Consider the following 16,780-nt stretch of genomic DNA (forward strand, 5'->3'; position numbering starts at 1 on the left):
CTGTATAAGATTGCTGGAGTGCACATGGACTGCAGGGGGGCTGTTGATTAGGTCCTAGTGGGATCTCCCCCACCACCTTTTGGTACATGTTGCTGCCTGGTCCTTTTCCCTCGGTGTTTTGTTGTCAGCATTTGTTCGAGCTCATAAGGGGTTAATTGCATGCTGGCTGCTGCTTCCTCCTCCCCCTCCCTTCCCCTCACAGAGAGTGTGCAGGTTTCTCCTCCTGATGGGAGTGTACTCATCCTCCCCCTGCACAGACCCTTGCCTCTTCTGTGACATGGAGGGAAGCTGGCATGCTTTGCATTGGCTGTTGGTTTTTTGTGGGTGGGGTGAATGCAGTGACTCTTTGCTTCCTCCATAGTGGGAGTTGTTTGTATAGTATTGGAGTTCTGCTGCTGACATGTGGGGAGCTGTATAGCTGAAGCCGGACACTGATTCACGGCTTCCTCAGTGCCATGTCCTCTGCCAGGAGAGAAGGTAAAAATATCAGGGTTTCTGCTGACTCCTCTGTGATGATGGCGGTGCTGATATAAGATGATGTGTGGCATATGTAATGTAATAGGACTCAGTGATGTCACAGTACAGGGATAATATACACAGTGATGTCACATTACAGGGATAATATACACAGTGATGTCACAGTACAGGGATAATACACAGTGATGTCACAGTACAGGAATAATACACACAGTGATGTCACAGTACAGGGATAATACACACAGTGATGTCACAGTACAGGGATAATACACACAGTGATGTCACAGTACAGGGATAATATACACAGTGATGTCACAGTACAGGGATAATACACACAGTGATCACAGTACAGGGATAATACACACAGTGATGTCACAGTACAGGGATAATATACACAGTGATGTCACAGTACAGGGACAATGTCCACGATTGTAAGTAGGATTTTCCAGAAGCCAGATAGTGTGGTTCCTTGGGTAAGCAGCAGCTGCTGGTAGATAGACAGGTCCATCCTTCAATGGGTAGGTAGTTCTCCCCTTAGGTAGATAGGTCCCCCCGCCCCACCACCCATCACATTAAATAGGCAGTTCTGCTCTTTTAGGAGGTGCCCCCAGTAGAAAGGTAGGTAAACAGTCCCCCCCCCCCCTATTAAATAGGCAGAAGATCCCCCCACCATTAGATAGGTAGCTTCCCCTCCCTATCACCATAGCTTTTTTGTGGGCTCTACAAGGGCTTATTTTTTTATAGTGTAAGTTGTAGTTTTCTTTGGTGCCATTTTGGGATACTTATGACTTTTTGATATTTTTATGTATTGTTGTTGTTTTGGTAGGTGGAAGTAACATCCGCATACAAGCCTGTCCCCAGATCAGTGTCCCTGCGCTCAGTGTATTTCTCTGGTTTATGCCCAGTGTGCGCTCCCTATCTCCGATGACATTAGTCTGGGTGACGGCCTTGTATGCAAATACTACTGCAAGCCCCCCCGCATGATTATGTAAGTGTACTGCTTGTCATGAGCAGGCGGGGAAAACTAGGGGTGGGAAGGAAGAGAGGGAAGGAGTGCCTACAAAATAGTGAAAGTGCTTACTTTTTTTAAAAAAAGTTGTACACTACTTACGGTATTTATATGTGTTTCTTTTAGTTTAATTGAGCAGCTCATACTTACCTCCCTCCCAGCTCATACTTGCCTCCCTCCCCCGCTCTTCCGGCTGTCTGATTTCCACTTCCTGATTCATTATACTGCCTAGACTAATTAACACCAAAATTCTTACCATATCTTTATTAATTAATTCTTTCTGTTTCTCTAATGATGAGAAATATCACTTTTATATTCCCTGTTCACCGTATGCCCATTGGCTCCAAGTAGACATAGGGATGAACATAAGGCCTCAACTAGTCACTGAGTAATCGCTGTAGCCGTGCTCGCACAAGTGCTCACAGTATCCCTGCCCATCCAGATCTAACTGACAAGTAGGAAACCTTCTAAGTCACTTGCATGCGAAAGTTCCACCCATGCCCGTCAGCTCTGACCCAGGTAAAGGGGGTTGAATCCCCCTCTGCTTGCATCGAATTCATAGGAAGACTAGCATTATGTCATGGCATAGCAGAGAGAAGTATGTACTGCGTTGTGATAAGGCAGACTACTACAGCAAATAAATGACATGTGTGGGTAATACTCCAAACTGCCCAACTCTGATGCCCCAGAAATGGAGAGAAATAGCTGCGCACCTTGGAGGAGACTCTCGGCTGTGAGATACTAAAATCACCTTGTCACCGATCTGAAGGGTTAAAGGAGAAGTCCGGCAAAAATTTTTATTAAAGTATTGTATTTCCCCCTAAAAGTTATACAAATCACCAATATACACTTATTATGGGAAATGCTTAAAAAGGGATTTTTCCCTGCACTTACTACTGCATCAAGGCTTCACTTCCTGGATAACATGGTGATGTCACTTCCTGGATAACATGGTGATGTCACTTCCGGGATAACATGGTGATGTCACTTCCGGGATAACATGGTGATGTCACTTCCGGGATAACATGGTGATGTCTCTTCCTCGATAACATGGTGCTAAAAATAGAAAAAAAAAAAAAAAAAGAAAAAAACTTTGGGAGAGGTAGCGTCTTCTCTGTACCAGGTAATCCAACAATTCAAATGAATTTGGAAATGGTGCTAAAAATAGAAAAGAAAGAAAACATGGTGATGTCACTTCCTGGGTAACATGGTGATGTCACTTCCTGGGTAACATGGTGATGTCACTTCCTGGGTAACATGGTGATGTCACGACCCGACTCCCAGAGCTGTGCGGGCTGTGGCTGCTGGAGAGGATGATGGCAGAGGGATGGTCAGTGTCCCTCCAGTGTCCTGTGTCCCTCAATGTCCCCCTGCCATCATCCTCTCCAGCAGCCACAGCCCGCACAGATCTGGGAGTCGGGGCGTGACATCACCATGTTATCCAGGAAGTGACATCACCATGTTATCCAGGAAGTGACATCACCATGTTATCCAGGAAGTGACATCACCATGTTATCCAGGAAGTAACATCACCACGTTATCCAGGAAGTGACATCACCATGTTATCCAGGAAGTGAGGCCTTGATGCAGTAGTAAGTGCAGGGAAAAAGGCACTTTATAAGCATTTCCTGTATGTAAGTGTATATTGGGGATTTGTATAACTTTTGGGGGGCAATACAATACTTTAATAAAAAATTTTGACGGACTTCTCCTTTAATGTAAACAAAAATAATCATGGAATTTTTTTTTTTTATTAATTTTGAAACAACAGGTGAGGTATGCTTTAACTTTCATCTGTTCTGTCAAATCCAACATCAATTTCTTATTTCCTGAAACCTAGTAGAAAAAAAATAAGAAAAAGCGAACACATTCTGGAATGTAAATGAATAGCAAGAAAGAAGCAGCGGTGCTGTAATAATGGTCTAGTAATTCACCTGTCATATCTGATCTAACAATAGAGATGGCAGCGCCCGAGAGGCTGACAGTATTGTGGGAGATTTGGCTGTCTCCACAGAAGGGCTGTAATAGATGCTGTCTCCGCTATGGAGCTTACTGTCATTTTTATTTCTTGCTTTAAGTAAATAACTTCCATTAAGTTTACTCTCTATATCTGTCACCAGGTGGATCCGGAATGCAGCCAATACTGGGAGTTTATATTGCCTAACTTTGATACACCGGAGTGTTGTCTGGTTTTATTTCTTTCTTTTTTTTTTCTTTTTCTTTTTCTTTTTGTAAGTATTTTCAATAGTCCTGTGGGTACATTACATTTAGGGTGGTATTCCATAGGCCGATGGGGCCCGATAAACGAGCGCTGATCTGCTAGATCGGTGTTTGTTTACTGGGCCTATTCCACGGCCCGATTATCGTTAAACAAGGGCTGCGGGGACATCGTTACCGATGTCCTTGCAGCCCTAGCTTAACTAGTATACATTACCTATTCATGGTGCAGGGCTCCTCTTCTCCTGCTTCTCCCTGGGTCCCGGGTCCCCCGTGCTCCTCCAGCGTCAGGGCGGCCTGTGTCAGCTGAGACAGGCCACCCTGACGCTGGAGGAGCACGGGGGACCCGGGACCCAGGGAGAAGCAGGAGAAGAGGAGCCCTGCACCATGAATAGGTAATGTATATCGTCAGTCGCCGGCCGCGCACTGCTATTCCACGTATTCGGCGCCCGACAAATTTAGGTCCTAGCCTATATCAACGATCAGCCGATGACAGCGATCATCGACTGATCGTTGTCTCTATTCCACAGAGCGATAATCGGCTGAATCAGGCTGATTCGGCCAATTATCGCTCCTTAGAATAGGGCCCTTAGGGTAGCTTCACATGTACCGGATCTGCAGCGGATGTCATGCTGCGAGTTTGCAACGAAATCTGCTGCAGATCCTGGAAGTGTTAAGTTGAATGGGTCACATACATGCAGCGGAGTTTTCATTCCGCTGCCAGTATGTGACCTGGCCCCTTTAACCCCCCGCAGCCCCCAGCCCGGAGCATACATTACCTGCTCAACACTGCGGGAGCCGGAAACCTTACACACACACAGTGTAACGCCCGGAGTAGTGGATCCACTGGACCGGCACCAGCGATGGCACAAACCTCACCAGGGAGCGGAGTCTAAGGGGCCGCTGGTTTTCACCAGAGCCCGCCGCAAGGCGGGATGGACTTGCTGCGGCAGGCGACCCCCAGGTCGCTACCCCTGGCTTGGTTGCTGGTGTCGGCAGGCGAGGCGTGGCAGGAGATGGCACAGGCAATAGTCTGCAGATGAGAGAGCACGTGACAGGCTGGACACGGGAACAGGTGGAGTGACAGGGGAACAGGAACCAGGAACGGGGACTTGGGACCAGGTAACGGACAGGACTCAGGAACAGGGACTTGGGACCAGGTAACGGACAGGACACAGGAACAACAGGGAGCTGGGCCAAACGCTATGGGAAGCATGTAGAGGCTCCAACACAGGGGACAGGGCATGCTGGGATTTATAGGGGAGTGATTGGGTGCAACTACCAATTAGGAGCGCACTGCCCCTTTAAATCTGAGACAGCCGGCGCGCGCGCGCCCTAGGAGGCGGGGACGCGCGCGCCGGCCGGCACAGCGAGAGGCAGGAGCGTGGAGAGGTGAGGCGCCCCCCGGGGCCGAACGTGTAGCAGCGCCGGGTCCCTGCACAGGCTGCTGCATGAGATGGAGGGAGGTCGCGGCGGCGGCCCGGAGCACGGGACGCCGCCGCGGCCGTGACAGTACCCCCCCCCCTTTGGCCTCCCCCTCTTTCTAACCTGCAGGAACCTCTTGATGAGATCTTGGTCCAGGATGTTAGCCTCGGGTTCCCAGGACCTCTCCTCAGGACCAAATCCTTTCCAATCCACCAGGAAGAACCTTCTCCCTCTGACAGTCTTCATGGCCAGAATGTCTTTAACAGCGTAGACGTCGTCAGAGACGGCTTGAGGAGCAGAGAACGAAGACTTATCTGAGAACCGGTTCAGAACCACTGGTTTTAATAGGGAAACATGGAAGGAGTTCGGAATCCGCATAGTGGGGGGTAGGCGGAGCTTGTAGGTGACAGGGTTGATGCGTCTTAGCACCGAGAAAGGACCGAGGAATCGAGGACCCAACTTGTAGCTGGGAATCTTGAGTCGGACATATTTGGCCGAGAGCCAGACTTGGTCACCTGGGAGAAAATTTGTGGCAGGTCTCCTCCTCTTATCAGCCTGATCCTTCATGCGTTTAGAGGCTTTGAGTAATGACTGTCGAGTTTGTTCCCAGATCGATTGCAGGTCAGATAACAACTCCTCCATGGCTGGGACCTCGGAGGATGGAGAGAGAGGCAGAGGAGGACGAGGATGATGCCCGTAGACCACATAGAAAGGAGACTTGCCTGTGGAAGTCGAGTCCAGATGGTTATATGAGAATTCTGCCCATGGGAGTAGATCGGCCCAGTTGTCTTGGCGGCTGGAAACAAAATGGCGTAGGTAGTTACCCAGAATCTGATTGACTCTCTCCACTTGCCCGTTAGTCTGAGGATGATAGGCCGAAGAGAAGTCCAGCTTCACTTGGAGTTGCGAGCAGAGGGCACGCCAAAACTTAGAGACAAATTGAGAGCCTCGGTCGGACACAATGTGAAGAGGAAGTCCATGCAGGCGGAAGATGTGTCGGAAGAACAACTGAGCCAGACGAGGAGCAGAGGGCAGACCAGGAAGGGCCACGAAGTGAGCCATTTTGGAGAAGCGGTCCGTCACCACCCAAATGACTGTATTGCCCGCAGATGGAGGTAGGTCTGTGATAAAATCCATCCCAATGTGGTGCCAGGGATGGTCCGGGACTGGCAAGGGCAAAAGTAGGCCGGCAGGTCTTTGACGGGGAGACTTATTCCTGGCACAAACTGCACAGGAAGCCACAAAATCCTTGACATCCTGGAGGAGATTGGGCCACCAGTAGTGACGGGAGATCAATTGCCCGGTCTTTTGGGTTCCTGGATGCCCGGCTACCAAGGAGGAATGCCCCCACCTCAAGATGCGTTTACGGAGTGCGGGGCGCACATAAGTCTTCCCGGGAGGCAGTCTCTGCAGAGCAGAAGTGGCAACTGGTACTAGGCGGTCGGGAGGTATTATGTGACGAGGAGATTCCTCTTGCCCCATGACATCGGATGCTCGGGATAATGCATCGGCCTTTAGGTTCTTCTCGGCTGGACGGAAGTGGATGGTATAGTTGAACCGAGAAAAGAAGAGGGACCACCGAGCCTGCCTGGGATTGAGGCGTTGAGCCGATTGGAGGTAGAGGAGGTTCTTGTGGTCCGTGTAAATGTTAACAGGGTGTTTAGCCCCCTCTAGTAGATGACGCCACTCCTCCAGTGCCAACTTAATGGCCAGGAGTTCGCGGTCCCCAATGGTATAGTTCCTCTCGGCAGGGGAGAAAGTCTTGGAAAAGAACCCGCAGGTTCTGGTCTTGCCTGATGTGTCCCTTTGCGAGAGAATGGCTCCTGCGCCCACAGAAGAAGCATCGACCTCGAGAGAAAACGGCCTGGAGACATCCGGGCGGACTAGAGCAGGAGCAGAGGCAAAGGCAGACTTGAGGCTATTGAAGGCTTGTTCGGCCTCTGGAGGCCAACGTCTGGGGTCCGCCTTCTTTTTAGTGAGAGCCACAATGGGTGCGACCAGGGTAGAGAAGTGAGGGATGAATTGCCGGTAATAGTTGGCGAAGCCCAGGAAACGTTGGATAGCTCTAAGTCCCACAGGGCGTGGCCATTGAAGGACAGCTGCGAGCTTGGCTGGATCCATTTGTAGGCCCTGATCGGAGATGATATAGCCAAGAAAAGGAAGGCTGCACTGATGGAAAACACACTTCTCAAGCTTGGCGTATAGATGATTGGCCCGTAGTCTTCGTAGAACCTGACGCACTTGTGCCACATGAGTCTGCTGGTCCGGGGAGAAGACCAAAATGTCATCCAAATAGACAATGACGCAGACATAGAGGAGGTCTCGGAAGATATCGTTCACGAATTCCTGGAAGACCGCTGGGGCATTGCATAGGCCGAATGGCATGACCAGATATTCGTAGTGCCCATCCCTGGTGTTGAAAGCGGTCTTCCATTCGTCTCCTTTACGAATTCGGACCAAGTTATACGCTCCCCTGAGATCCAGCTTGGAGAAGATCTTAGCTCCACGAAGACGGTCGAATAATTCCGGAATAAGCGGAAGAGGATAGCGGTTCTTAACAGTCACCTTATTTAAGCCCCGATAGTCTATGCATGGGCGGAGGGAACCGTCCTTCTTCTGAACAAAGAAAAATCCGGCGCCAGCTGGAGACGTGGATTTACGGATGAAGCCCTTTTGTAAGTTCTCCTGGATGTAGGAGGACATGGCTTCAGTCTCGGGCACAGAGAGAGGGTATACTCGACCACGTGGAGGAGAAGCCCCTGGAAGGAGGTCTATAGGGCAATCATAGGCCCGATGGGGTGGTAGTGAGTCTGCCTCCTTGGCCGAGAAAACATCGACAAAGTCTTGGTAGTCCTCCGGTAGCCCGGATAGAGGCTTGACATAAGCAGGTGACCTTGTAGAGCACTTGGGTTGAGGAGATCTCAGACACCGGTTATGACAGTCCTGACCCCAGCTGAGAACCTCCCCAGTTCTCCAGTCCAGCTTAGGGGTATGGAATTGCAGCCAAGGAAGACCCAGCAGGAGGTTGGAAGAGGAATGGCGCAAGACATAGAAGGAGATCTTCTCCTGATGTAAGGCGCCCACCTGGAGGACTAGGGGTGCCGTCTGGCTGTACACAGCTTCGGAAAGAATCTCCCCCGTAACCGAAGAGATAGACCGGGGTTGGGCAAGCTGGATAACGGGTAGCCGCCATCTTTGGACCAACGAAGCAGAGATGAAACTGCCAGCAGAGCCAGAGTCGATGAGGGCAGTAGACTGAAAAACTTGCCCTGAGGGTGTCTGGATAGAGACGGGCATAGTCAACCTTGGAGAGGTGGCATTCACACCTAGGGAGGCCTCTCCCACCGGACCTAGGTGCGAGCGTTTCCCGGACGCTGAGGGCGTTGGGGACATCTCTGCCGATAGTGATCTGCGCCACCGCAATAGAGGCAGAGATTTTGGGCCAGTCGACGGTTCCTCTCATCAGTCGTCAGGCGAGCACGTTCCACCTGCATAGGAACCTCTGGAGGCGACTGAGACATGGGAGCCACGGGATTCTGGAACACCGGTGCCAGCCGGGGATGGCGACGGGGCAGACTCAGACGCCGTCCTTGCCGGACCTCCTCCTCTCTCTCGGCGAACCTGGTGTAGACTCTGGTAGCTAGTAGGATAAGTTCGTTCAGGGAGGTAGGCAGGTCCCGGGCAGCGAGCACATCCTTCACTTGACTGGACAGGCCCTTTTTAAAGGTGGCAATCAGAGCGGCCTCATTCCAGTCTAGCTCCGCAGCCAGGGTGCGGAACCGGATGGCGTAGTCACCAACGGAGGAAGTACCTTGGGATAGATTGAGAAGAGCAGTCTCAGCTGAAGACGCACGGACAGGTTCCTCAAAGACAGAGCGGAACTCGTCCAAGAAGATTCGGAAATTGGCAGCAACCGGATCATTACGGTCCCATAGTGGTGTGGCCCAGGCCAGAGCTCGACCTTCCAATAGGCTGATAATGAAAGCCACTTTAGAGCGCTCGGTGGCAAACTGACTGCTTAAAAGTTCGATATACATAGTGCACTGGGTCAGGAATCCTCTGCACAACTTGGGGTCACCTCCATATTTACTTGGGAGAGCCAGTCGTAGTTTTGAAGAGGTTGCCGGGGGTGATGACTGCTGAGCTGTGGTATGCTGCTGTACGGCTGCAGTCAGTTGTTGGATCAGCTGTGACTGTTGCTGGATCTGTTGAGCCTGTAGGGCGACCACTCGGGCTACCTCACGGATATCAGGCACCTCGCCGGGATCCATGGTTGGAGCCTACTGTAACGCCCGGAGTAGTGGATCCACTGGACCGGCACCAGCGATGGCACAAACCTCACCAGGGAGCGGAGTCTAAGGGGCCGCTGGTTTTCACCAGAGCCCGCCGCAAGGCGGGATGGACTTGCTGCGGCAGGCGACCCCCAGGTCGCTACCCCTGGCTTGGTTGCTGGTGTCGGCAGGCGAGGCGTGGCAGGAGATGGCACAGGCAATAGTCTGCAGATGAGAGAGCACGTGACAGGCTGGACACGGGAACAGGTGGAGTGACAGGGGAACAGGAACCAGGAACGGGGACTTGGGACCAGGTAACGGACAGGACTCAGGAACAGGGACTTGGGACCAGGTAACGGACAGGACACAGGAACAACAGGGAGCTGGGCCAAACGCTATGGGAAGCATGTAGAGGCTCCAACACAGGGGACAGGGCATGCTGGGATTTATAGGGGAGTGATTGGGTGCAACTACCAATTAGGAGCGCACTGCCCCTTTAAATCTGAGACAGCCAGCGCGCGCGCGCCCTAGGAGGCGGGGACGCGCGCGCCGGCCGGCACAGCGAGAGGCATGAGCGTGGAGAGGTGAGGCGCCCCCCGGGGCCGAACGTGTAGCAGCGCCGGGTCCCTGCACAGGGACCCCGGCAGCTGCATGAGATGGAGGGAGGTCGCGGCGGCGGCCCGGAGCACGGGACACCGCCGCGGCCGTGACACACAGCCACGGCGTCGAGCAGGTAATGTATACTCCGGGCTGAGGGGGTTAAAGGGGCCGAGTTTCATATCCACAGTGGAATGAAAATTCTGCTGCGGATATATAACCCAATAGACCTTCACACTACCAGGATCCGCAGCAGATTTTGCTGCAAACGTGAAATCCGCTGTGGATCCGGTACGTGTGAAGCTACCCTTACCCTTACATTACTTTTGGAGCTATTCAATCTCCTAACCCAGAGAATCGGATCCTGTCCTGGAGAGGCAGCAAAGCTTTCCTAAACTTTTGTCTTGTTGTGTTATTGTGTAAACCCACTTTCTTGGGCCTGAAGTGTCATTGTGTAACGGCTGGAGTTGTGGATCCACTGGACTGCACCAGAGCCTGCCACAAGGCAGGATGTTCTTGCTGCGGTAGGAGACCCCCCCCAGGTCGCTAGTCTGGTTTGGCTTGCTATCAGTGGTGGGTGAGGTGCCGTGGTAGACAACGTAGGACACAGCAGGACTCGCAGGCAAGACAAAATTCCATCAACAACTCTACCCATTCCTTTAGAAACAACAAACCCTTTAGGGTTGGTGCACACTAAGGAAATCTCACGGATAACTTGCTATGGATTCCGTCGCTCATCCCTGCATGCTCCCACTTCTCTGTCCGCCCTTCCCAGACTCCATTCTATGGCCAGACAGATTCCGCCATCCACCCAAAGAATGAATATGTCCATTCTTTGGGCAGATGGCGAAATCTGCCTGACCATCGAATGGAGTCTAAAGGACAGCTTGACAGTGAAGCAGATGCGTGCAGGGAGTAGTGGCGGAATTGGCATGATTTCCGTAGTGTGCACATACCCCCACTCCTACCTGCTTGTATATGGCCAGTTTGTATTCCCCAAAATGCTCAGTAACCTTCCCGGTTTGTTGCGGGTCCCTTGGGCTCATGTCACAGCAACCTGGAGTGGTACCTGACCCACCCGGGATGTCGGTACCGCCACCCACAGAGAAGGGGTAAAATAACCCAAGGTGTGCGGTGGTGTGTGTATAGGTGCAGGTGCGAACAGAGATAGACAGAGTCCCATGCTTTTGATATAAAAATGTTAGTTTACTGTAGAACTTTGGCAAAATAACAGAACATGCTCTGTAGGCAGTAATAAATCTGGACACAGACTTGAGTTTTTACTTTGTGTTTGAGGTAGGTGCTTGGAAAGAGTAAAAGTAGTAGTAGTTCTTTGTAGAGGTAGAGAGAAGAGGAGTTTGCTAGAGGAGCCCTTGCCCAATGTAGACCTTGTACTCTGCCAGAACTATAGTGGAGATAGCTAAATAGTGAAGTCATACTCTTACTCACGTTTAGACTAAGTCTGACCTCCTTCTGCCCCCTGGTATCGTAGAACCCATCCTAGGTGGGTAGCATGAGCCCCAGTCGTCGGTTATCTAGGTGTAACTAGGTGCCTGAGATTTCCCAGTCAACCTTCACTGCGCGGTAAGATACGTAGACCTTTTTCAATACAGTAGCTTTGTCCTACTGGGATCAGCTCCTATTGTTTCTGGAGTCTGTCCTTCCCTTTTTTTAGGAGTTCCTGGTGTGGGCTAGGGTATTCCTTGGTGGCTGCTCCCCCCCCCTACTGTTGCTTAGCACTGCATTGTTGAGATAGTAGTTGCTTTAGAAGAGCTATTTAATTGTATCTGTCTTTGGTCTCTGTCATGGGTCCTGGCAAAAGCCAGGCCTTGGCTTTACTACAGAAGGAACTTGGTTTTGTGTCTTCTTTCTCACTGAAAACTGGACTAAGACTAAACTCACTTCCTCCACCAGTGTAACTCCTCCTACAGGGGTACTATTCAAACCCTCCTGTGAGTGGTGGGGCTGAATGTGTGTGTGTGTGTATAAGAGAAGGAAAAGGATAGGACAGAGAGAAAGAGCACCTGTGAGTGGTAAGCACAGAACACATGGTATGCATCAAGTTAACCCTGTTGCTCTTTCAGCTGTGCAATAAACAAGAGTGACACCTAGGGGAGAAAACATAATACTACAGTTTCACCATCTCCCACTAATTAACCTGAGTGAAAACTTTAGGACAGGTACCAGGGAAAAACACCAATGGTGGGACACCACACTGGAAGGATCAGCTTCCCGAAGTATTAGGTTACGCTGCCCATAGTAGTCAATAAAGAGGGAAGAGAAGGAGTCGGCTGCAAAGTGAAAAGAGAGATGCAGAGAATATCTGATAGCTCTAGTAAGCTAAGCTGTTACACCTCATCCCACCGCTTGAGACACAGCTCGTATAGGTTCATTACTGATGTAAAATGTTTTTTAATGCTAATAAAGATGTGATAGAGAGATACAGGGGAGCCGTATGTCATCTTCTGTGTGCAGTGTATATGAGATCATGGAGGCTAATCTTCATCCACTTGCTCAGGGACAATCAATTAAAGATGAAGCTTGTAGAGTGGAAAACCCAAGTGCACTAAATAAATGAGAACCAAAAATTCTGTAGAATATAAAAATAATGTCACACTGACTGGGAAAGCTAATTTAATACAATAATATAGAAAGGAAGAAATTTATCAGTACTTTCCCCCTGCATACGTTATAATTAAAGGGAACCTACCAACCCGGTACCTGAGGCAAAGCCCGACCCTCCAGTAAAGCCCCCTGATACTTAGGGCCCTATTACATGGGACGTTTATCGTGCGGCAAATTGTTATATCATTCGAACTTAAACGATAATGGTCCTGTGTAATCGCAGACAATGATCGAAAAACCGTTTGTGTGTCGTTGATCTTTGATTTAGATCTGATCCTAAATCATGGTTAATCGTTCCCTGTAATTACATATTCGTTCACTAATCGTTCAGTGTAATTGCACATCGTTCCTTCCCTTGCTGGGATCAGATGGAGTAAACAATCGTAGTAACGATCGTAACGAACGACCATCGTTGTGTGTAATATGGTGAGCGATTTCAAATTAACAATAAACAATCTCGTTTGCGATCGTTTATCGTTAAAAATCACTTTGTCTAATAGGACCCTTAAAGAGGATGTACCACCAGGTACATCCTCTTTAATCTGAACCCACTGATCGAATGGCGCCGGCACGGGGAAGCCGGTGCCGCGGTCCATTTTTCAGACCGCGCCCCGGTTCCCGTGCATGGCGCCGTTCTATGCACCGGAACCAGGTGGTGCTCAAGCACTGGAGGCCGGCCGGCCCGCCCCCAGTGGGAGGGAATTCCCTCCCCTGTGTGACGCGGCTCCGTTCATTCCAAGGGAGCCGCGTCATACAGGGGAGGGAATTCCCTCCCACTGGGGGCGGGCCAGCCTACCTCAAGTGCTTGTGCACTGTGCGGTTCCGGTGCATAAAACGGCGCCGTGCACGGGAACTGTGCCGCGGTCCGAAAAATGGACCACAGCATCGGCTTCGCCGTGCCGGCGCCGTTCGATCAGTGGGATCACCACCAGGTACATCCTCTTTAAGGCTCTATTACACCAAGCGATTTTCGTCCGTTACGGCTGATAATCGCTTTGTGTAATAGAAGACAACACTCAGCCGACATGCACAATGCCGGCTGGTCGTTGTCTTCCAACAGGCTGAAACGGCAACGATCCACCTAGCAGTGATCTGCCGCATAACGAAAGCGATGGCAGCAGACTGCCGCTATCTACTATGGACTTCCTACCCTTTACTGCTTGTTCCAACTTCCCAAGCTGGTCCCGCCGCAGAGAAATCACCGCCCAATGGTCTGTGCACTCAATATGTAAAAGAAACGAGATGAGTCCGGCGTCTATCGGAAATCACTGCTCCAGTGATTTCCTATGGATTTTAGACTCATCTCTTCTTATGTACTTATTGAGCGCAAAGACCGTCGGGTGGAGGGACTGGCAGGAGTGGGTAAGTATCGGGGGCTCTACCCCGGGGTCAGGCTGGCTCTGCCCTGGATGACAGTTTCCCTTTAATGTTCCAGATTAACTTGAAACTATTCAACATTGGCAAAAGAGAAGCATAGGGTGTTCATATTATGTTCTAAAGTTTTATTTTGGATTTTCTATTTATTTATTTGATATATATTTTTTTTAAGTCTTTCTTTCAAAGGTTTTGACAAGATTGTATCCTGACACCGATGACCTCCGCACTGTGCCATCCAAAAATGAGACCGTACTCACAGGGTCAGGAGAAAGGACTAAGGCAGCTATATGCCCTCCAATAACTGAGCCAGCGGGTAACTATACTCACGTTATATCATATATATAAACACTTATTAGGCATAAATTTTAAACTTGGACTTGTGACTTCCTCAAAAGAGACTGTCACATACTGTTGCATCATTAAAATTGGTGGCACAGGACCCCTATGGGTGATACCCCTTATACCCTTATGGTGTCAGTGGTAGGGGCCAAATCAAAATCATTATGGGCAGGGGGGTGGGGTTGGGGAATTAAAGACAGTATGCTCACCTGTTCCCGTGACTACACTGCGCTGCATCACCGGGCACCCGTACCTCGCCAGGTGTCCTCTTCTCCTGTTTTCCGGGTACATCACAACCCAGGTTGGGTGGGATTTATCCCACTAAGCTAATCAATGACTGCAGTGATGTCCTGCCCCAGTCACTGACTGGCTAAGGGGGGCATCCGTCAACCGGGTCAAGATGTAGCCCAAGGGGAACTAAGAAGACAACTGGTTGGGGTCCAGGAGCGGGCCGTGGTGCTGCGCAGACACCGGGACAGGTGAGTATAACTTCTTTTTTATGTTCCCTAACCCCACCGGGAATATTTTTTTTTTCCCCTGCTGTCGATTTCTCCTTTAAGGACTCCATGAAAAAATGTGTCATGGGTTATTCGGGGGTTAAAAGCTTTGAAATTTGACTCGGGGTTTAATAGCCAAGCCAGTATCTCCTCCAGAAGGGGACTGTTTCTATTGTAGTAAAGTATATGAGGAGATTAAGGAGATCTTTTAAGTGATCTTGTAAATATACCATCATCTTTATGGCTTTTATTGGCAGACTTATTCGACACTTGGTTCCATGTAGGGTACACCTAGTAGTTTCAATATTTTTTGTTCACGGTAAATGGAAGCCTGTATTACTGCAAATTTCTACATATCTTTTTTCATATATATTTTAGAGGTGCTGTCTTACCAGATAATCAGATCAAAGTGTTCTTTTACACAACAAAAATTGAAATTTCAGGACAAAAGAGGGATTGATGATTCAATGGAAACATTGTGCAGACAAGACAGAATGTTCTGCCGCTGATGAATTGTGCTTTTCCATGCCTAGATAATAGGACTTCACATGAAAAATGGAAGCTGGGCATAATTCCCTCTGCTTTCAGCCTCATTATGACAATTTGTTAATGATTCACTGAATATTGAGGAAAAAGCAGTACATTTTCAGAAAAAGAGGAAATGTACAAAAATTTAGCGATCCTGGAGGTGCATACATCGACACAATTAGATATTGCGCATATATATATATATATATATATATATATATGAATGTTTGGTTTGGATCAATTCGCCGAAGTATGAAAAAAAGTTTGGGTTCAAAACAGCTAAATGATTGCCGACATTTAGCTGTTTTATTGCAGTTAATCAAGTTTGCTTATCAATACTTACCTGACTTCGCTCCCCCGGTGTCCCCACTGATAGCAGCCAGCTCCACTTCCTGACTGACAGCCTGCTCAGCCAATCATTTGCCCCAATTGTCTCAGTCAGTGATTGGGCAGCTGGAGGCGGTTACGATCAGCAGGGAACACCAGAGACCCGTAGGAGGATACCGGGAGCGTGGACAGGTAAGTACAGGCTGTCTTTTTTTTTTCCCCATGTGTATTAAAATGTGTGGCCGCCATCTTTATGAACTCATTACGAACTTTGCAAAAATGTTTGGTTCGTTACAGAACTAAAATTTTGTAAGGAATCTCGGTTTGTGAAGTTCGGTTCACTCATCTCTAATACGCATGAAACCATCAAGTCAAACATGAGAGGTGAGGGCCCTGCTCGCAAGATCTTAGCAGTCCATAAGGAAAGTATATACATTCTCTGTAGGGTCTTTATACATATTTCCAAAAAGTTTTCTGTAACTGCCTATCCACAATTGTGTCTGTTAAAGGAGAAGTCCAGCAGGGGGCCAAAAAATAAATTCAGGCTGGGGGGTGGGGGAACATAAAAAAAAAAGTTATGTCTACCTGTCCCGGCGCCTGCGCAGGGCCGCATCCCACTCCTGGACCCCACCAACTGTATTATGAGCTCCTCTGCGGCTACGCCAAGACCCTGCTGACTGATCTCCCGCTTAGCCAGTCAGTGACCGGGGCGGGCTTGATTGTCTGAGCGGGCTAAATCCCACCCGTCTGTAACATCAAACCCAGGTCATGATGTACCTGGAACCTGGTAAAAGATGTCACCCAGCGGGGTCCGGGAGGTCCGTGATGTGGCGCAGTACAGGCACTGGGAGCTGTAGGCATATTATCTTTTTTATTCACACCCTTCCCCCCCCCCCCCCCCCCCCCCCCCGCTGGACTTCTCCTTTAAGAAAACTGTTCATTCCCCTTATCTTTTTCCTGTGTTAGAATTTTAGAAACGTTATTTAGGAGACTGATCCTTGACGTATTTTCACGTATTACACTGCAGCTCACAGAGCCTGTTCCATTCAACACTTGCACATAAGTAGTTATTACAGAATCTATGGCTATGA

General features: G+C 49.6%; 1 protein-coding gene across 4 annotated transcripts in view; it reads left to right on the forward strand.

The window, feature by feature from the left end:
* The first annotated feature begins 374 nt into the window (after positions 1 to 374).
* The window catches only part of ERICH1 (glutamate rich 1), a 31,372-nt gene continuing 14,966 nt past the window's right edge, over positions 375 to 16,780 (forward strand). For 2 of the 4 annotated variants that reach the window (XM_069973448.1, XM_069973449.1), the window contains exons 1-3: positions 375 to 477; positions 14,171 to 14,311; positions 15,987 to 16,073. In XM_069973448.1, coding sequence (XP_069829549.1) covers positions 456 to 477; positions 14,171 to 14,311; positions 15,987 to 16,073 — 250 coding nt within the window. In that variant the 5' untranslated portion in view covers positions 375 to 455. The remainder of the gene's footprint in view (positions 478 to 14,170; positions 14,312 to 15,986; positions 16,074 to 16,780) is intronic. The other 2 variants (XM_069973450.1, XM_069973451.1) reach the window with 2 other exon arrangements.

This window comes from Dendropsophus ebraccatus, chromosome 6 (assembly GCF_027789765.1).
Source record: "Dendropsophus ebraccatus isolate aDenEbr1 chromosome 6, aDenEbr1.pat, whole genome shotgun sequence".
Lineage (NCBI taxonomy): Eukaryota > Metazoa > Chordata > Amphibia > Anura > Hylidae > Dendropsophus > Dendropsophus ebraccatus.